Source organism: Bombina bombina, chromosome 8 (assembly GCF_027579735.1).
Source record: "Bombina bombina isolate aBomBom1 chromosome 8, aBomBom1.pri, whole genome shotgun sequence".
Taxonomy (NCBI): Eukaryota; Metazoa; Chordata; class Amphibia; order Anura; family Bombinatoridae; genus Bombina; species Bombina bombina.
Window position 1 is genome coordinate 154900247 of NC_069506.1, and position 21948 is coordinate 154922194.

General features: G+C 39.0%; 1 protein-coding gene across 1 annotated transcript in view; it reads right to left on the reverse strand.

Moving 5' to 3' along the window:
* The window catches only part of FAM83E (family with sequence similarity 83 member E), a 139521-nt gene that overhangs the window by 74631 nt on the left and 42942 nt on the right, over positions 1 to 21948 (reverse strand). Inside the window, exon 3 of the mRNA XM_053690658.1 lies at positions 6203 to 6370. Within this exon, the coding sequence (XP_053546633.1) occupies positions 6203 to 6370 (168 nt within the window). The remainder of the gene's footprint in view (positions 1 to 6202; positions 6371 to 21948) is intronic.

Sequence of the window (21948 nt, forward strand, 5' to 3'; positions counted from 1 at the left end):
GGGTTGCATGCCCCTTTAAAATAAAAAACAAGCAGCTTTAACTTAACCCTTTACATGCAAAACATATTTTGAACACATTTTTGCTCTTTGAAATGCATGATAGAAATGTGTTCATTAGTTAATAAAGTATTTATAAACTTTCATCATAGATCTAATATTACTTTTTCTTACATTTACTGTTAAGCTCTGCATAGTTCAGAAAACTGTTGATTATTGTGCTCTAGATTTGAAACATAAAAAAAATAAAATACAGGTATATGTGCTTAAAGGGACAGTCTAGGCCATTTTTTTTTCATGATTCAGATAGAGCATGTAATTTTAAACAAATTTCCAATTTACTTTTATCACCAATTTTGCTTTGTTCTCTTGGTATTCTTAGTTGAAAGCTTAACCTAGGAGGTTCATATGCTAATTTCTTAGACCTTGAAGGCCACCTCTTTTCAGAATGCATTTTAACAGTTTTTCATAACTAGAGGGTGCTAGTTCATGTATTTCATATAGATAACACTGTGCTCGTGCACGTGAAGTTATCTGGGAGCAGGCACTGATTGGCTAAACTGCAAGTCTGTCAAAAGAACTGAAATAAAGGGGCAGTTTGCAGAGGCTTAGATACAAGATAATCACAGAGGTTTAAAGTATATTAATATAACTGTGTTGGTTATGCAAAACTGGGGAATGGGTAATAAAGGGATTATCTATATTTTAAAACAATAACAATTCTGGTGTAGACTGTCCCTTTAAAGGGACAGTAAAGTCAAAATTAAACATTCATGATTCAGACAGAGCCTGTCATTTAAAAAAACAACGTTTTAAGTTATTCTATCATTAAATGTGCTTTATTCTCTTGGTGTCCTTCATTGAAGAGTAAACCTAGGTAGGAGCTTAGGTATGTAGGTACATTCATTTGGCACTCTAAGGTAGCAGTGATTGCAACAGCGTATAACCGCTACAAACAATGTTACAAGCATTACTATCATAGAGTACTAATGACGCATACACACTCCTGAGCGCCTATAAGCCAACCTATGTTTTACTCTGCAACAAAGGATACATAGAGCACAAATAAAGACCAGAGTACATATGTAAAAGTCTACCATTTATTACAGACCATTCTTTGCTAGCTGAAGAAACTGATAACAATAGAATGACCTAGATTACAGATAGTGGGCAAAAAAACTAGTGGTATAGTGGTTAACATTACTTGAACCTAATTCCATTACTATATATTGTGCTTGATTCAAGACAAGTTATTTTCTAGCAACCTCCAGATGTTAGCGCTCATGAGGTTTTAGCTTGCGCAAGAACATTATACTTTCACCTTGTAATACTAGTGCATACTAGTGATGTAACTTGAGTGGTGTTAGCACTCAATACTAGCGTTAATATTTTTGCACTCCACTTGTAATCTAGGCCTATGTGTTAACCCCCCCACAAATGAATTAAACACATAGTTAAATATTGCTTGGGAACCATAAAGTACTGCTAAAATAAAGTGTTACACTCATATATACACTATCTAATAATTTTTTTTTTATAAGGGTTAAAATGTATATGGTATATGTCAAGGTGTTTGACTGGAAAGGGATATTATGTATATGCGTGTGTATGCATAAAAATGTGCATTTAAGTGTTTATATATGTATATTCTTACATATATACACATATATACACACATGTATATACATATATACACATATATATATATATATATATATATATATATATATATATATATATATACATACAGTATGTATATATCCACACCTGTATGTATTTGTATGTTGTGTATATGATCCATTGTGACACTTGGTGGTACACGATCCCTAAGTTGCATTTGAAAGGCGTTGTTATTCTAAACTTATGTTTCGGGTGCGGTTATGATGTAAACATAGCAGCCGGGCAAGTGGCCTTGCACGATGTCGCCCCTCTCTTTGTCTATGGTATCAGGTGCTGGTTGTTTGTGATATTTAGGGTGTGTGTGTGTTTAGGCTCCGGTGATTGGCTATTGATAGTGGGAATGCCCGCTTTTTAGCACCTAGGTACTGCAGTTCGGGCATCTCCGTTCCTTATGCTGGGAGTCCGTTGATTAGTGCTGCACGCACTATTGAAGGTAAGAAATTATATGGATATTACTGCGGCTCTTGATAGTAATTGCTGGTCTAGAGAGTCTGGCTGTTGAGTGATTAGCGTACAGTGGCGTTTTGGGAGTATATGGAGCCGTGTGAGCACTCGGTGTATACACTTAACAATTAGGGATATAGGTTTACACACATAAGGACTGTCATATTGGCTCTATGTGAGATACTAAGATTTGTTTATTGTGGAGCCGGGTTTTAAGTGCTTAACGTCTCTTGACCTGTAATTATATCTATGTACTATGGTGACTTTATTTGACTATGCCGCTCCCCTCTGATGTATGCATTTGTTAGGTTCCTGACTTCCTTGCCTGTCACGGTTTTTCTTTGACTATGGGCACATGTATAATGTTGAGGTTGCTGGTTGCACTAATACTACATCTTGGTTATCCTTAGTGATAAGGTATGTGAGTGGCCGGTATTACTATGTACTATGGTGACTTAATTTGATTATGCCGCTCCTCTCTGATGTGTGCATTTGTTAGGTTCCGGACTCCCTTGCCTGTCACGGTTTTTCTTTGACTATGGGCACATATGTAATGTTGTGGTTGCTGGTTGCACTATTACTACATTGTGGTTATCCCTAGTGATAAGTTTTGTGAGTGGCCGGCATTATTATATCGTAGCATATATTACCTAGGTTAACTAACATGAGGTTTCTTTGCTGTCCTGGTTAGTTGATTGGTGCTGACCCTTTATGTGTTTGATATAGCTTGGTCTCCTGGTATTGTTCTGCTGATGGTGGCATTAATGATAATGTTATCTAAATATTCAGGCTATGCCTGTTTAGGGTTTGGGCCTGTAGGGCCCGTGTCTCATTGTGTCTTATTTTTTCACTCTCTTTTTTTTTTCTTTCTTTTGTTAATTTTTTCTGTTTGATTTTCCTCTTTCTTTTTTCTTCTTTTCCTTGCCCTGGCTTTTAATTATATGATTCCACTGTTTGGGCTTTGTCCATATCTTATTGTTTGATGATGGTAGGTAGTGATTTTCTTTGGTGGAGGGTTGTCACTGGTGTACGTTTGTACTGAATTGATGTGATTGTGATTGTGCTTTTATGTCTATGCTTTTTAGATTATGAATTGTCTTGAAGAAGGCCTCTGGATAGGCTGAAACGTTGACATTCTTTAAATGTGAAATTGACATTATGAATAAAGATTACATACTTCATAAAGTCCTGTGAGTGCCCTCCATCTATAAAGCTACTCTATATTCTAAATTGAGGATTGCACCCAGGCACAGGCAACACACGTGTGGAAGGAGTGCTAGGCCACCGGCTACATATTATACATATTATATATATATATATATATATATATATATATATATATATATATATATATATATATTCTTCAATCAAAACTCAACTCATTATTAGATGAAAACAAAGTCAATTTATTTAATTAAAGTTCCAACGTTTCAGCGCCAAACTTTGGATCTCTGTAATTTAATATATGGACTGAGTTTTGATTAAAGAATATACAGTATATAAGTGTGAAGAACACTGGGATGTGAAATATTCATGACTATCTTCGGCTTTAGCGCTGTCTGACTAACATGGTGTCGGGTTAGTGCACAAGCAATAAGTGTTAGTTTTTTGTTTGTTTTTAAATTGCTTTCCATTGAAGCATTTAACTGGACTTTTTAGTATTTCAGCTATCTTTTCAGTAAAAACTGCACACTAAACTAAGTGGTCTGATCTGAGGTTTGAAGTGTATATATAGCTGATATATATACAGGGAGTGCAGAATTATTAGGCAAATGAGTATTTTGACCACATCATCCTCTTTATGCATGTTGTCTTACTCCAAGCTGTATAGGCTCGAAAGCCTACTACCAATTAAGCATATTAGGTGATGTGCATCTCTGTAATGAGAAGGGGTGTGGTCTAATGACATCAACACCCTATATCAGGTGTGCATAATTATTAGGCAACTTCCTTTCCTTCGGCAAAATGGGTCAAAAGAAGGACTTGACAGGCTCAGAAAAGTCAAACATAGTGAGATATCTTGCAGAGGGATGCAGCACTCTTAAAATTGCAAAGCTTCTGAAGCGTGATCATCGAACAATCAAGCGTTTCATTCAAAATAGTCAACAGGGTCGCAAGAAGCGTGTGGAAAAACCAAGGTGCAAAATAACTGCCCATGAACTGAGAAAAGTCAAGCGTGCAGCTGCCAAGATGTCACTTGCCACCAGTTTGGCCATATTTCAGAGCTGCAACATCACTGGAGTATCTCAAGACTGATTTTTCTAAGATTTTATGGACTGATGAAATGAGAGTGAGTCTTGATGGGCCAGATGGATGGGCCTGTGGCTAGATTGGTAAAGGGCAGAGAGCTCCAGTCCGACTCAGACGCCAGCAAGGTGGAGGTGGAGTACTGGTTTGGGCTGGTATCATCAAAGATGAGCTTGTGGGGCCTTTTCGGGTTGAGGATGGAGTCAAGCTCAACTCCCAGTCCTACTGCCAGTTTCTGGAAGACACCTTCTTCAAGCAGTGGTACAGGAAGAAGTCTGCATCCTTCAAGAAAAACATGATTTTCATGCAGGACAATGCTCCATCACACGCGTCCAAGTACTCCACAGCGTGGCTGGCAAGAAAGGGTATAAAAGAAGAAAATCTAATGACATGGCCTCATTGTTCACCTGATCTGAACCCCATTGAGAACCTGTGGTCCATCATCAAATGTGAGATTTACAAGGAGGGAAAACAGTACACCTCTCTGAACAGTGTCTGGGAGGCTGCAGTTGCTGCTGCACGCAATGTGGATGGTGAACAGATCAAAACACTGACAGAATCCATGGATGGCAGGCTTTTGAGTGTCCTTGCAAAGAAAGGTGGCTATATTGGTCACTGATTTGTTTTTGTTTTGTTTTTGAATGTCAGAAATGTATATTTGTGAATGTTGAGATGTTATATTGGTTTCACTGGTAAAAATAAATAATTGAAATGGGTATATATTTGTTTTTTGTTAAGTTGCCTAATAATTATGCACAGTAATAGTCACCTGCACACACAGATATCCCCCTAAAATAGCTAAAACTAAAAACAAACTAAAAACTACTTCCAAAAATATTCAGCTTTGATATTAATGAGTTTTTTGGGTTCATTGAGAACATGGTTGTTGTTCAATAATAAAATTAATCCTCAAAAATACAACTTGCCTAATAATTCTGCACTCCCTGTATATATATATATATATATCTGACAAAGTAAATTTCCTGGAGGCTTTCCAGGACAAGAAGGTGAAGGAGGCTTGTGAGTGGTGGCCCACCTGTATATTGATTGTGAGCAGAGCTGAGACCGGAGGGATGGGACTTTGTGCTGTAAACAGGGCTGGTCATGTCAGAGGTGGGATTGGACTGAGTAGTGTTGTGCTATGCCAGTCCTTGGAAACAGGGACGTTTGTTCTTTTGAGAAATCTGTTGGAGTGACCGTGGACAGACCCTACAAAATCTGAGAGGATTGGGAGGTGTGTTACAGGGGCTTTATGACCATGAGATAAGATATACTGACATGAGCTGTAGGTTAAGGGGTCTAAATATGTTCTGAAGTAGTCATATAGCTGATAGGAGATGCAGGCCATAGGGTCTCATTATGGTCCCACCTATTGCATTCCCAATAACCTGTTGACCGGGCCACTATTTCTTATGTAGGACAGCTGGTCACCCTAGTCATAATTTCTAAATGGGAGTGGTTTGATATGTGGTTTAAATGGAGCTTCCTCTGGGCTGAATAATTATAAAGAAGGCTTGTCCTACACTGACCCTATGTTAATTAAACAAAGCTGATGTGTTGTTACTGTAATCAGTGGCACAGGTTCAGTAATGATTCAGTAAAGTCCCACTCACACGCACCAGCACTTTTACAACTAAGCGTACATGTCTTTATTACTGCAAACTCTGCAGCACTGACTATACTGGAGCATTCTGTTTATGTATAACGGCATGACAGCAGGAGGGATGGATTCAGGTCTAAATTAAGAAAAGTCAATCAAAAAACACTATTTTAAACATGTTCAGAAATTGTTATAAATTGTGTTATTATTCTAATTGACCTCTAAAGCACATACCTCTGTAAACCGGACATTAATTCCTGTTGTCTCAACCATATGAAGAAAAGATGGCAGATGATGTACGCTTAGGACTATATACACAGGTACCATCCTTTTTGTGGCTGCTTCATATAAGTCCAGGAAAATGTCAGCATCTGTAAATATGTCCATGACCACAGCAATAACCTAGAATGCAAGATATATTTGCATGAAGGTAAATTGATTTGAATTATACATGAAGAACCAAAGGCACACTTCAAAGAAAACATTTATTCAGCACAGGATACATTAAAAAAAACAACAACAAAAAAACACTGTAATAAATTTTGAAATATCTCTTTTTGATGGAATTGAAAAAAATAGGGAAGCTTATAATTAAAAATATATATTTTTTCCACTTTCATAAGCTACTGTATATATATAAGAATTTATTTTGTCCAAAAGATTTGCTTCTGATTTTTTTAAACATTCGGTTTGGCGAATTTGGTCCATGCAGGCATTCGGTTCAGACAAATATTGGATTCAGATTTGTTTCTGTTATTTCTAATGGGAAAAGCTAATATAAACAATTTAATATTAAAAAAATACATTCTAGGATTCGAACAATTAAAAGAACCTATTTTTCAATGTTAACAGAACATACAACTCCTGTGTGACTAAAATCCAGCATTTAGTGCCTGACCTGCAGTCCCTAACATTTGTTACTAGTAATACTATGGCAGGATTGGAAAGGGGACGCTGGAAAAATGAATGGTAAGACCCTCTGTACATCATTACAAACAAAATAGCTGATTAACCAAAAAAAACTCCTTCCCCCCATTTCTGCACCAAACTGCATGAACAAATCCATTTCATCAAGCAATCATTCAATTTTCATATATTTAGTCTAATAATGTATTTGGCTGTTCATATATCAGCACAATTGTATATTAAAATGCCTCAACTCCACTGGTTGACTGATTAACTGTGCAGCATCCCGTATCTGCAGGTTTGTAAAGTAAAACTTTTAAAACAAACATGAGTCTTCCTCATAGTATAATGCAAACAAAAGAGGGATACAGGGGCGCACACTACTCTAAGGGTAGTAAGTTAAAAAACACATGTTGATGTATTAAACAATAACAAATGAACACTCACACATTGCAACCTCAACACGAGGTATAATAAAAGCACACTTCGTCAGCATGCCTCTGACGAAATAGGAAGCCTCCTACGAAATGCGTAAGGCCACGCCCACCGTCTACACGTCACTACTACCACAGCTGATCCACTATCCGGCCGGAGCACACTGATCGGCTGTGAGTTACTTATGTGACGGATTTCCATTACTAATCTGTTTGATGCACTGTATAGAGGACGCTCTTTGAACAATACCACCGACGAGTTTTCCCTAGCAAGGATATTAAGACCTCTTACCTTGGAAACACCTTGGGGATCAAACAACAGACCCGTGAGCTCCTTTACTGTGCATTTTCTGTGCTTTTATTATACCGCATGTGTTGAGGTTGCAATATGTGAGTGTTCATTTGTTATTGTTTAATAAATCAACATATGTTTTTAACTTAACCTTTTAACGCCGTTATGCCGTTCTATTCCGTCATATTTACACTGGGCTTTAAAGCCGTTATGACGGAATAGAACGTCATATCAAACGGCTGTCCTGAAGCCTTCTGCGCTTCAAGGACTTGATCGCGGTCTGGAGGGCGTTCCTAGGGTTGTAGGGACGCCCCCCAGATGCGATCCAATAATTGAAATCTCGCGATCGTATGCACGATCGCGTAGTTTCAATTTGTCTACATCGGAACAGGTGTTCCGATGTAGACACTTTAACCCTGTCACGAAAGGGTTAATACACGTAGAGGAGTATGCGCCACCCTGTATCCCTCTTTTGTTTGCATTTAGCAAAAAGGGCACTCCGTTTCTCCTGTATGTTATGTTAAGGGTTAAATGGAGGTGAAGGTGTAACATCAAGAGCGACCTAATGGTTAAATTCACTAATATTTCAAAAATATTTTTATTTTAGCGCATATATACAATTTTAGCATAATGTATATTTTGAGCATATCAGTTTATTATCAAATTTCCTATGGTTAAAAATATCATGCCATTAAAGCGCTATAAATTTGAATATGCTTAGAGGCTTGTTCAATTGGCTATATACCATTGGTTATCAAGTGACCAATGGAAGCTCTATACAATTGGTACACCTTCGCGCATGCGCTGTCCATCCTAGGAGACCCAGAGAATTCGGCAATAAAAGTTTGTGGTTTTAATGAGTATGTAGATTGCACCTGAGGAAACGGTCAGGAAAGACCGAGAAACGTTGTGCTTATGTATTGAAGAATAAAGTCTGTTCACTTTTACAAGACTTTGCCACGATTCATTTTTTATTACTTACCCCTGATACATTGTATCTTTAGCAACTTTTGCTACTACAGGACGAGCCTGCTTTTCGGAATTAATGCTGGATGCAGGTTTTCTATCATCGCTCACACTTTAGGACGCTAACCAGGATCATACCGGTTGTGACACTTCTCAAGTGTCATATATCTTGTAAGTACGGTCTTGCTTGTTATCTTTGGCGTGTCTTATACATCTGATTGTGCACTATGGTGGCGCCTTCTTTTTTTATCATCTATATCCGGTATTCAGAACCGTGTAATCAAGGGGCTGCCTGATTTGGGACATCCTTACTTTTTAAAGGTGGATTGATGATCTGAATTATTTGGAGAATTCACGTATATCCTTTTATATAATACCTATAATAACTCAGACAATATTATATTTGATTTTATGGTCTACAGTCTGTTCTTATTGAAAAATATTTTATTAACTTTTAGAGCGCTCCGTGTTATCTTCTTTTTTTTATATCTTCCTCAAAGTATAGAATTAATTCTTGGCTTTATTCTGTTCAACAGTAACTCTATGCCCAGCATATCATTTAACGCACCACATCTTGTTAATTGCTGTGGGACCCCTATTGCTAAAATGGAAAATCTAAAAACATATACATACTCTTCACCTCATCTGTTTATTTCTGGATCCATTTGTATCACTTGAAAGAAAAAGGCTGCCTGCCCATCAGTGAGTTTGTCTAAATGGTAGCCACTGATATTTATGTTTTTTCACTGTCTCAGGATAAATGTTCTTTAAGGCATTTTTTTCATACATCTTAGATAATGAACCAAAGAATTACAATTAGAAAATATAATTGCAAATCTTTAGATTTTTATACATTTTTATGGTGTAGAGGGAGTAACATACTTACAGTATATCAGGTGTTTGACAGATGTTTCTAGATATACAGGAAGATACTTTTATTGATATACAGGAAGATACTTTTATTGATATACAGGAAGATACTTTTATTGATATAAGTGATTTATTGGTTTCATGATTTGACAACAGTTTGTATACCATATTAACACATTAACCAAAGGCAGACCAGCTAACTGAAAACTAATGCTATTGACACAGAAAGAGTTGTCACAAGATAATGGGCAAGATTAAAAGTTGCGTGGCAAATCATTTGCGAAAACTTGCATTTATGGTTGCTCAGCTATTACAAGTTGCAAAATAACTTATTTTTCACACTCGTTAAGCCACTTAATCCAAACAGCCAAATTGTGCGCGTGTTCACGTATTCCCCATAGAAGTCAATGGATAAGACAAATAGGAAAAAAAACACTAAGACCCTGATCTGTTGCGCAAAGCCCATGACGTATTCTCCTCGAAAACTGTACATGAAAATGCAAATATTTCATATTGTGAAAATGTTTTCGTAACGGAATATGTTATATTTAATCATAAATATCTCTCTATATATGTGACGATTTTTGGACTGATATATCTATCTATAGCGAGATATGTATATGAATATATGTCTAGATATCTCGAGATCTATATGTAAATGTCTAATTGAAAAGCCTTCTGAGATATTGGGGCCTATCTATCAAGCTCCGAATGGAGCTTGATGCCCCGTGTTTCTGGCAAGCCTGTAGACTCGCACGAAACAGCAGTTATGAAGCAACGGTCACAAAGACCGCTGCTCCATAACCTGTCCGCCTGCTCTGAGCAGGCGGACAGACATCGCCGCAATTCAACCCGATTGAGTATGATCGGGTTGATTAAAAAATCCCTGCTGGTGGCCCATTGGCCGCGAGTCTGCAGGGGGCGGCGTTGCACCAGCAGCTCTTGTGAGCTGCTGGTGTAATGCTGAATACGGAGACCGTATTGCTCTCCGTATTCAGAGAGGTCTGGCGGACCTGATCCGCACTGTCAGATCAGGTCCGCCAGAACTTGTTAAATAGAGGCCATAGTATAATGTGCATAAGATTGTAATGTAAAATCTTTTCATTATCTCCATAGTTAAAAAATATCTCTATACATATAAACCCTCTCTATGCATGTGTATGTATGTCAATGTAAAATTCCTGCATCAGCTTTTTTTTTCTAACACCCGAGATCTCCTATTTTTGAGCCCTTATAACCTTTGTGTGCAATATTTTTCTTAAATAATTTTTATTAGACAGTGTAACTGTACTTTCTAATGTATTTTTTAAGTGTTTTGTGAAACTTTTATGTTGCACAAAACCATTAACTACAGCTCTTTGGAAAGGATTGTTGTGTAAAAGGTGAATGCGCCTGCGCAATTGCGATTTTTTTCAAGACTTGTATTAGCTGCTCAATGGAAATTGATTGCGAAAAGACCATAAACTCGTAGTGCGGAAATTGTAATCTTGCCCAATGTTTGCAATATAAAATCGGTCTCATTTAATTTATTTGCAGAAAATATATCAGAAGAAGATCTTATATATTTAACATATTGTCTTACAGTAACATAGTGGAGGTTGAAAGAAAACAAATGCCCATTGAGTTCAACCTATACAGACACTAGATTTACAATAAAGAAGCTACCAGTTACACTAATACAATTATAATACAGACCCATTTAACACAAGTAGTAATATCCCTGAATTCTGTTTTTAGCTGAATATGTATCTGAGACATTTTGAAATTTATTTAAGCTTTGGCAGTTACTGCCTTCTTAGTCAAGGAGTTCCAGAATTTGGAATTTAGCAGTAAAAAAAAAAATGTTTACGTTGCTGGAAATCTTATATAAAAAGTTTACGTTGCTGGAAATCATATATTAGAGACATAACTGCATTTTTTTTAATTTCATGATTGAGATAGAGCATACAATTTTAAAAAATGCCTAGTTACTTCTATTATCAAATTTACTTCACTCTCTTGTTTTCTTTGTTGAAAAGCAGCTAGTTAGGCTCAGGAATGTGCACATTTCTGGAGCACAAAGAATACCATGAGAATGAAGCAGATTTGATATATATTTTTAATTGTATGTAATTTTGGGTTTCATGTTACCCACATCCTTCTAAAATAGATAAATAAAAATACACCCAATTCTGAAAAAGTTGGGACAGTATGGAAAATGCAAAAAAAAAAAAAAGAGAGTGATTTGAAAGCTCAATTCACCCTGTACTATTAACACATTCTTTGATGTTTTACTTTGTGAATTTAATGTATTTTTAAAAATATACACTAATTTCAAATCTGATGACTGCAACACCCTCCAAAAAAGTTGGGACAGTTAACTGTTTACCACTGTGTAACATCACCTTTTCTTTTGAAAAACACCAATTAAGTGCTTGGGCACTGAAGACACAAGTTGGTTAAGTTTAGCAAGAGGAGTTCTCCCCCATTCATCTATTATGCATGTCTTCAGCTGCACAATTGTACGGGCCTTCATTGCCTTATTTTGCGCTTCATAATGCACCACACATTCTCAAATCGGAGACAGGTCAGGGCTGCAGGCAGGCCATGCTAGCACCCACTCTCTCTGCTTACACAACCATGTGCTTGTAATCCGTGCAGAATGTAGTTTGCTGTTGTTCTGCTGGAAAATGCAGGGATGTCCCTAGAAAGACGACGTCTGGATGGCAGCATATGTTGCTCCAAAATGTACACATACCTTTCTGCATTAATGGTACCATTACAGATATGCAAGTTAACCAGGCCATGGTCGCTGACACAGCCCCATACCATGATAGTTGCTGGTTTTTGGACCTGACACTGATAACATCTTGGATGGTCCTTTTCCTCTTTGGCCCGGAGAACACAACGGCTGTTTTTTCCAGAAACTATTTGAAATGTTGACTTGTCGGACCACAAAAAAAGATCTCAGATGAGACTGAGCCCAGAGAAGTCAGCAGCGCTTCTGGACAGTGTTGATGTATGGATTCTGCTTTGCATAGTAAAGCCTTAACTTGCATCTGTGGATGCAGCATTGAATGGTGTTGACTAACACAGGTTTACCAAAGTATTTTCGAGCCCATATCAGGATATCCATTGCAGACTCATGACAGTTTATTAGACAGTGACTTCTGAGGGATCAGAGATCACGCACATTCAGAAGTGTTTTTCGGGCCTTGCCCTTTACGCACCGGGATTTGACAAAATTCCTTGAATCTTTTAATTATATTGTGCACTATAGAAGGTGAAATGCTCCAAATCCTACCGATTTGTCTTTAAGGAATGTTGTTCTGAAAGTGTTAGATTAATCGCTGATGCATCTGTTGGCAGATTGGCGAGCCTCGACCCATCCTTGCTCTTGAAGGACAAGGCCTTTTTTGTAGGCTCCTTATATACTATGATTATAAGATTGCCTCACTTGTTTCATATCACCTTCTTATTTCAACTTGTCACATCTCTATTAGTCCTAAATTTCCCATGTCCCAACGTTTTTGGAGTGTGTTGCAGTCATCAGATTTGAAATGAGTGTATATTTTCAAAAATACATTAAAATAACAATGTAAAACCTCAAATAATGTATTAATAAATGTATTTACACTATAGTACAGGGTAAATAGAATTTTCAAATGACCCTTTTTTTTTTCTTTTTTTTTTTGCATTTTCCATACTATCCCAACTTTTTCAGAATTGGGGTTGTAAAATGTTTTCCTGTTTTCAGTTGTTTTTTTTTTATGACGGTATATAATATTCACCTAGATTTTTATAATTCCTATTTTTGAAATTAATATCCTATAAAAAATAAACTCATTTCAACAACACAACTCAAGAACTGTGGAATTCAAACATATTTGTACCCAACCTTTCTTACAAGGGTGAGTTGTGAGTCACTCTCAATTGCAAACAACGGAGCAGTATTTTCTTAGAGTCTAGAATGAGTTCTACTGTAAGGGATACGGCACCATATAAACACCTTTCAAAACCTCACAGAATCAACAAATTAAAACGAACAAAAAAAGCACCCTATTTAAAGTGAATGTAAATTTGAATGAATAAGTGCACGGTTTTTAAAAATATTATTAAAAACAGGGGCACTTTCATTCATTAAAATTTACATTGAAGCGTTTTTTTAAAATACTTACCTTTTTCTTTAGGAAAACCAGGCCGGGGATCCTCTGCCAGCAGCTCCTCTGTACACACTGCAATGACGAAACCGACTTCCTCCAATCATTGCAAGCACCACAAGGCGTCCAGTTTGGGATGCCACGCAACGATTGGATGAAGTCGGTTTCGTCATCGATATGCTAAGTATAGCAGGAGAAGCAGGCGGAGGATTGCCGGTCTGCTGTCATAAAGAAAAAGGTATTTAAAAAAACGCTTTAATGTAAATTTGAATAGTATTTTTAAAAACCGGGCACTTGTTTATTCAAATTTACATTCACTTTAAAACCATTCAACATATGCACAATATAAAACATTAAAACAGTAAAATAAAATTGAAATAAGAATAAAAATGAGGCACCCATGTCAGCTTTGAAATAGTGAAACACAACCACAAGGTGAGATACTTTATAGGGGCATAAGAATTCAGTATACTTGGTTGAGCTTTATGTGAAACATCTTTAGCATCCTCCAAAGAACATGCATGTTCAGCACCATTTTCTGTCTGCAGTATTCCAAAAATGTGTTCAAAACCTTACAGAACAAATAAATAAAAAAACACTGAGGTCACTCTAACATCTTCAATATGCAAAAAAAATAGCAAATGAAATCACCCCCCCACATAGTTACACGCAAGCGATAGGGGGTTTATCACAGCAGTTTGCGCACATCGTGTTTTTTGCTCTTCATCCCTTGAGCGAAATTGAAGTTAATGCACATTGGGATAGTGTGTCCTCAGAGCTCTGGTTAACTGTTTTGCAAAACAAAAAAGTGTCACAAAACATCAAAAAGAAATTTCAAAGTACAGTTACACTCCTAATAACACCATCTAATAAAAGTGATCAGAGCAAGTGCATGTGTATACATTTATTTTCTAACACATACTAAATCTAACAGGCTTTTTTTCATTGTCAAGGTGTTCCCAATGGATATACCGCCATATATCCACTCCCATAGTGTAAAGGTACAGCACTGACACCATCAAAATATGAATTACACACCATGCACTGTATAATGTATTATACACTAAAGAAAACTACAAACTCTGTACAAAATATTTTTGTTTCCACATTTACAAATATAATTCTTTAAAAAGTGATCTCTTAATTTCTGCTATTTTCTATCATGTATATCACACACTGTTGATTTAGGTAATGGCAATGTACAGACATTTTACCTCCTGTCAGTGTTTCTGTGGGTGTCTGTGTTTATGTCTTTGTTCTTTTGTTGGAGTCTCTATGAGTGTGTATGTATTTTTTTTCCGTGGGTCTCTGTGAGGGTGTGTGTGTTTGTATGTCTTTGTGTATTTTCTGTGGATGTCTCTGTGAGGGTGTGTGCATATGTCTTTGTGTGTTTTCTGTGGATGTCACTGTGATGGTGTGTGCGTATGTCGTTGTGCATTTTCTGTGGATGTCTCTGAGGGTGTGTGCGCATTTCTTTTTGCATTTTCTGTGGGTGTCTCTGTGAGGGTGTGTGTATGTATGTCTGTGTTTTCTGTGGGTGTCTCTGTGAGGGTATGTGCATATGTATTTGTGCATTTTCTGTGAATGTCTCTGTGAGGGTGTGTGTGTGTATGTATGTATGTCTGTGTGTTTTCTGTGGATTTCTCTGTGAGGGTGTGTGCATATGTCTGTGTTTTCTGTGGGTGTCTCTGTGAGGGTGTGAGCATATGTCTTTGTACATTTTCTGTGGGTGTCTCCGTGTGAGGGTGTGTGTGTGTGTGTGTGTGTGAATCTCTGTGCATTTTGTGTGGGTATCTCTGTGAGTGTGTGTGTATGTATGTGTGTTTTCTGTGGATGTCTCAGTGAGGGTGTGTGTGTAAGTATGTATTTGTGTGTTTTCTGTGGGTGTCTCTGTGTGTGTATGTCTTTTGTGTGTTTTCTGAGGGTGTCTGTGAGTGTGTATGTATTTGTGTTTTTTCTGAGGCTGTCTCTGTGGGTGTTTACTTGGGTGTATGTGCAAGTTTGAGTTTGTGTGTGTGTCCCCGGAAGTCACCAATCCACCACTTAACCTTTAAATTATTGTTTAGGAAGTTCAGGGCCCTTTCTTTCAGCCACTGCATGCTGTTGTCATCATATACTGTAGTTGGCATCTTCCTTGACAAAAAGATAATCAGAACTCCATATTTTGTCTTGTAAATTGTCTGTTTTGACAAAACTGTAGTCTACCTCATTACTTGTTAGGTAAATGTAAATAAGAGCTGGGTGTCTGTGTGGGTGTCTGTGTCTGAGTGTGTTTGTTTGTGTGTCTGCTAGAGTGTCTATATGTGAATCCTTATGTGTGAGTGTGTGTTTCAGTGTATGAGTGTGTCTGTGTGTTTCTGTGTTTGTGTGTTACTACCTTTACAACATTTCTAAGTTTGACTACACTTAAGAATAAATGCAAATATGTTTTAGTCACTTGGTCAAAAATTGCACATGTCAAAGGGGGGGGGGGGGGGGCTGTTCAATGGTTAATTAAGGGGCCCCAAAATTACTAGTGGCCGCCCTGGTTGTTTAAGAGCATTTCAAAACATTTCTACCTGTAAAATCCACAACAAACTAATCTCTTTAATTCAGGCCAAAAGAAACAGCTTTTTGTTCACACTTTGTGCCTGTCATAGTTACATTGTAGAGTTGAGTAACATGTCTAAAACATGTTCTAAGGCTGTCAGCTTTTCTGTCATACTTTAAAGGATATTAAACTGATGACTGATGTCATACTTCTTGTTCTCTTTATATTGTAGGAATAGTAATTTCACTATCAAAGGTTCTTTGTGGTTTAATATACATTGAGGTCCCTTTTCAGGGAATTTGCTAAACAACTGGTCAGGTAGTTTACGAACCATTATCCATTTGTAAACTGTAAAGTACATGTGCTTCCCTATCTTTACCTTATCTAGTTTATCAACATTAAAACAATTGAACAGCTCAACTCTCAGTAACGACTGAGGGCATACTTCTTGTTCTCTTTATATTCCACTATCAAAGGTTCTTTGTATTTTAATATATTGAGGTCCTTTTTAAGGAAATTTGCTGAAAAACATAATTTATGCTTACCTGATAAATTCCTTTCTCCTGTAGTGTAGTTAGTCCACGGGTCATCCATTACTTATGGGATTATATCTCCTCCCTAACAGGAAGTGCAAGAGGATCACCCAAGCAGAGCTGCTACATAGCTCCTCCCCTCTACGTCATACCCAGTCATTCGACCGAAACCAAACGAGAAAGGAGAAACTATAGGGTGCAGTGGTGACTGGAGTTTAATTTAAAATTTAGACCTGCCGTAAAAACAGGGCGGGCCGTGGACTGACTACACTACAGGAGAAAGGAATTTATCAGGTAAGCATAAATTATGTTTTCTCCTGTTAAGTGTAGTCAGTCCACGGGTCATCCATTACTTATGGGATACCAATACCAAAGCTAAAAGTACACGGATGACGGGAGGGACAGGCAGGATCTTTACACGGAAGGAACCACTGCCTGAAGAACCTTTCTCCCAAGAACAGCCTCCGAAGAAGCAAAAGTGTCAAATTTGTAAAATTTCGAAAAGTGAAGACCAAGTTGCAGCCTTGCAAATCTGTTCAACAGAGGCCTCATTTTTAAAGGCCCAAGTGGAAGCCACAGCTCTAGTAGAATGAGCTGTAATTCTTTCAGGAGGCTGCTGTCCAGCAGTCTCATAGGCTAAACGTATTATGCTACGAAGCCAGAAAGAGAGAGAGGTAGCCGAAGCTTTTTGACCTCTCCTCTGTCCAGAATAAACGACAAACAGGGAAGAAGTTTGGCGAAAATCTTTAGTTGCCTGCAAATAAAATTTCAGGGCACGGACGACGTCCAGATTGTGCAGAAGTCGTTCCTTCTTTGAAGAAGGGTTAGGGCACAATGAAGGCACAACAATCTCTTGATTGATATTCCTGTTAGTGACTACCTTAGGTAAGAACCCAGGTTTAGTACGCAGAACTACCTTGTCTGAATGAAAAATCAGATAAGGAGAATCACAATGTAAGGCCGATAACTCAGAGACTCTTCGAGCCGAGGAAATAGCCATTAAAAACAGAACTTTCCAAGATAACAGCTTGATATCAATGGAATGAAGGGGTTCAAACGGAACACCCTGCAAAACGTTAAGAACTAAGTTTAAGCTCCACGGCGGAGCAACAGTTTTAAACACAGGCTTAATCCTGGCCAAAGCCTGACAAAAAGCCTGAACGTCTGGAACTTCTGACAGACGTTTGTGTAAAAGGATAGAAAGAGCTGAGATCTGTCCCTTTAACGAACTAGCAGATAAACCCTTTTCTAAACCTTCTTGTAGAAAAGACAATATCCTAGGAATCCTAACCTTACTCCATGAGTAACTCTTGGATTCGCACCAATGTAAGTATTTACGCCATATTTTATGGTAAATTTTCCTGATAACAGGTTTCCTAGCCTGTATTAAGGTATCAATCACTGACTCCGAGAATCCACGCTTTGATAGAATCAAGCGTTCAATCTCCATGCAGTCAGCCTCAGAGAAATTAGATTTGGATGTTTGAAAGGACCCTGAATCAGAAGGTCCTGTCTCAGAGGCAGAGACCATGGTGGACAGGACGACATGTCCACTAGATCTGCATACCAGGTCCTGCGTGGCCACGCAGGCGCTATTAGAATCACCGATGCTCTCTCCTGTTTGATCCTGGCAATCAATCGAGGAAGCATCGGGAAGGGTGGAAACACATAAGCCATGTTGAAGACCCAAGGTGCTGTCAGAGCATCTATCAGTACCGCTCCCGGGTCCCTGGACCTGGATCCGTAACAAGGAAGCTTGGCGTTCTGGCGAGACGCCATGAGATCCAGATCTGGTTTGCCCCAACGCCGAAGCAGTTGGGCAAACACCTCCGGATGAAGTTCCCACTCCCCCGGATGAAAAGTCTGGCGACTTAGGAAATCCGCCTCCCAGTTCTCCACGCCTGGGATGTGGATCGCTGACAGGTGGCAAGAGTGAGACTCTGCCCAGCGAATTATCTTTGAGACTTCCATCATCGCTAGGGAACTCCTTGTCCCTCCCTGATGGTTGATGTAAGCCACAGTCGTGATGTTGTCCGACTGAAACCTGATGAACCTCAGAGTTGCTAACTGAGGCCAAGCCAGAAGGGCATTGAAAACTGCTCTTAATTCCAGAATGTTTATTGGAAGGAGTCTCTCCTCCTGAGTCCATGATCCCTGAGCCTTCAGGGAATTCCAGACAGCGCCTCAACCTAGCAGGCTGGCGTCTGTTGTTACAATCGTCCAATCTGGCCTGCTGAAGGGCATCCCCCTGGACAGATGTGGCCGAGAAAGCCACCATAGAAGAGAATCTCTGGTCTCTTGATCCAGATTCAGCATAGGGGACAAATCTGAGTAATCCCAATTCCACTGACTTAGCATGCACAATTGCAGTGGTCTGAGATGCAGGCGTGCAAAAGGTACTATGTCCATTGCCGCTACCATTAAGCCAATTACCTCCATGCATTGAGCCACTGACGTGTGATGAATGGAATGAAGGACACGGCAAGCATTTAGAAGTTTTGTTAACCTGTCCTCTGTCAGGTAAATTTTCATTTCTACAGAATCTATAAGAGTCCCCAAGAAGGGAACTCTTGTGAGTGGCAATAGAGAACTCTTTTCTACGTTCACCTTCCACCCATGCGACCTTAGAAATGCCAGAACTAACTCTGTATGAGACTTGGCAGTTTGGAAACTTGACGCTTGTATCAGAATGTCGTCTAGGTACGGAGCTACCGATATTCCTCGCGGTCTTAGTACCGCCAGAAGAGAGCCCAGAACCTTTGTAAAGATTCTTGGAGCTGTAGCTAACCCGAAGGGAAGAGCTACAAACTGGTAATGCCTGTTTAGGAAGGCAAACCTTAGGTACCGATAATGATCCTTGTGAATCGGAATGTGAAGGTAGGCATCCTTTAAATCCACTGTGGTCATGTACTGACCCTTTTGGATCATAGGTAAGATTGTCCGAATAGTTTCCATTTTGAACGATGGAACTCTTAGGAATTTGTTTAGGATCTTTAAGTCCAAGATTGGTCTGAAGGTTCCCTCTTTTTTGGGAACCACAAACAGATTTGAGTAAAACCCTTGTCCGTGCTCCGACCGCGGAACCGGGTGGATCACTCCCATTAGTAAAAGGTCTTGTACGTAGAAACGCCTCTTTCTTTATCTGGTTTGCTGACAACCTTGAAAGATGAAATCTCCCTTTTGGAGGAGAAGCTTTGAAGTCCAGAAGATATCCCTGAGATATGATCTCTAACGCCCAGGGATCCTGGACATCTCTTGCCCAAGCCTGGGCGAAGAGAGAAAGTCTGCCCCCCACTAGATCCGTTTCCGGATCGGGGGCCCTCACTTCATGCTGTCTTAGGGGCAGCAGCAGGCTTTCTGGCCTGCTTGCCCTTGTTCCAGGACTGGTTAGGTTTCCAACCCTGTCTGTAGCGAGCAACAGTTCCTTCCTGTTTTGGAGCGGAGGAAGTTGATGCTGCTCCTACCTAGTTACGAAAGGCACGAAAATTAGACTGTTTAGCCCTTGGTTTGGCTCTGTCTTGAGGCAGGGCATGGCCCTTACCTCCAGTAATGTCAGCGATAATTTCTTTCAAACCGGGCCCGAATAATGTCTGCCCTTTGAAAGGTATGTTAAGCAATTTAGATTTAGAAGTCACATCGGCTGACCAGGATTTAAGCCACAGCGCTCTGCGCGCTTGAATGGCGAATCCAGAGTTCTTAGCCGTAAGCTTAGTTAAGTGTACTACGGCATCAGAAATAAATGAATTAGCTAGCTTAAGGACTCTAAGCTTGTCTATAATCTCATCCAATGGAGCTGAGCTAATGGTCTCTTCCAGAGACTCAAACCAGAATGCTGCCGCAGCCGTGACAGGCGCAATGCATGCAAGGGGTTGTAATATAAAACCTTGTTGAACAAACATTTTCTTAAGGTAACCCTCTAACTTTTTATCCATTGGATCTGAAAAAGCACAGCTATCCTCCACCGGGATAGTGGTGCGCTTAGCCAGAGTAGAAACTGCTCCCTCCACCTTAGGGACCGTCTGCCATAAGTCCCGTGTGGTGGCGTCTATTGGAAACATCTTTCTAAATATAGGAGGGGGTGAAAAAGGCACACCGGGTCTATCCCACTCCTTGCTTACAATTTCTGTAAGCCTTTTAGGTATAGGAAAAACGTCAGTACACATCGGTACCGCAAAATATTTATCCAGCCTACATATTTTCTCTGGAATTGCAACCGTGTTACAATCATTCAGAGCCGCTAATACCTCCCCTAGTAATACACGGAGGTTCTCAAGCTTAAATTTAAAATTTGAAATGTCTGAGTCCAGTTTACTTGGATCAGATCCGTCACCCACAGAATGAAGCTCTCCGTCCTCATGTTCTGCAAATTGTGACGCAGTATCAGACATGGCTCTATTATTATCAGTGCACTCTGTTCTCACCCCAGAGTGATCGCGTTTAGCCCTAAATTCTGGCAATTTAGATAATACTTCAGTCATAACATTAGCCATGTCTTGCAAAGTGATTTGTATGGGCCGCCCTGATGTACTTGGCGCCACAATATCACGCACCTCCTGAGCGGGAGGCGAAGGTACTGACACGTGAGGAGAGTTAGTCGGCATAACTTCCCCCTCGTTGTCTGGTGAAATTTTCTTTACATGTACAGATTGGCTTTTATTTAAAGTAGCATCAATGCAATTAGTACACAAATTTCTATTGGACTCCACATTGGCCTTTAAACATATTGCACAAAGAGATTCATCTGTGTCAGACATGTTTAAACAAACTAGCAATGAGACTAGCAAGCTTGGAAAATACTTTTCAAATAAATTTACAAGCAATATAAAAAACGTTACTGTGCCTTTAAGAAGCACAAAAAAACTGTCACAGTTGAAATAACAATGAACCAAATTAGTTATAGCAACCAAATTTTCACAGTAAATGCATTAAGTTAGCAAAGGATTGCACCCACCAGCAAATGGATGATTAACCCCTTAGTACCCAAAAACGGATAACAATTTAATATAAACGTTTTTATCACAGTCAAAACACAGTCTCACAGGTCTGCTGTGAGTGATTACCTCCCTCAAAACTAGTTTTGGAGACCCCTGGGCTCTGTAGAGACGTCCTGGATCATGGAGGAAGAAATAGGAAGACTGTGACTGAATTTTTACTGCGCAATAAAGCGCCAAAATAGGCCCCTCCCACTCATAATACAACAGTGGGGAAGCTCAGTAAACTGATTTTATTCATAAACAAACGACAGCCATGTGGTAAAAATAATGCCCATAAAGTTTTATCACCAAGTACCTCAGAGAAAAACGATTAACA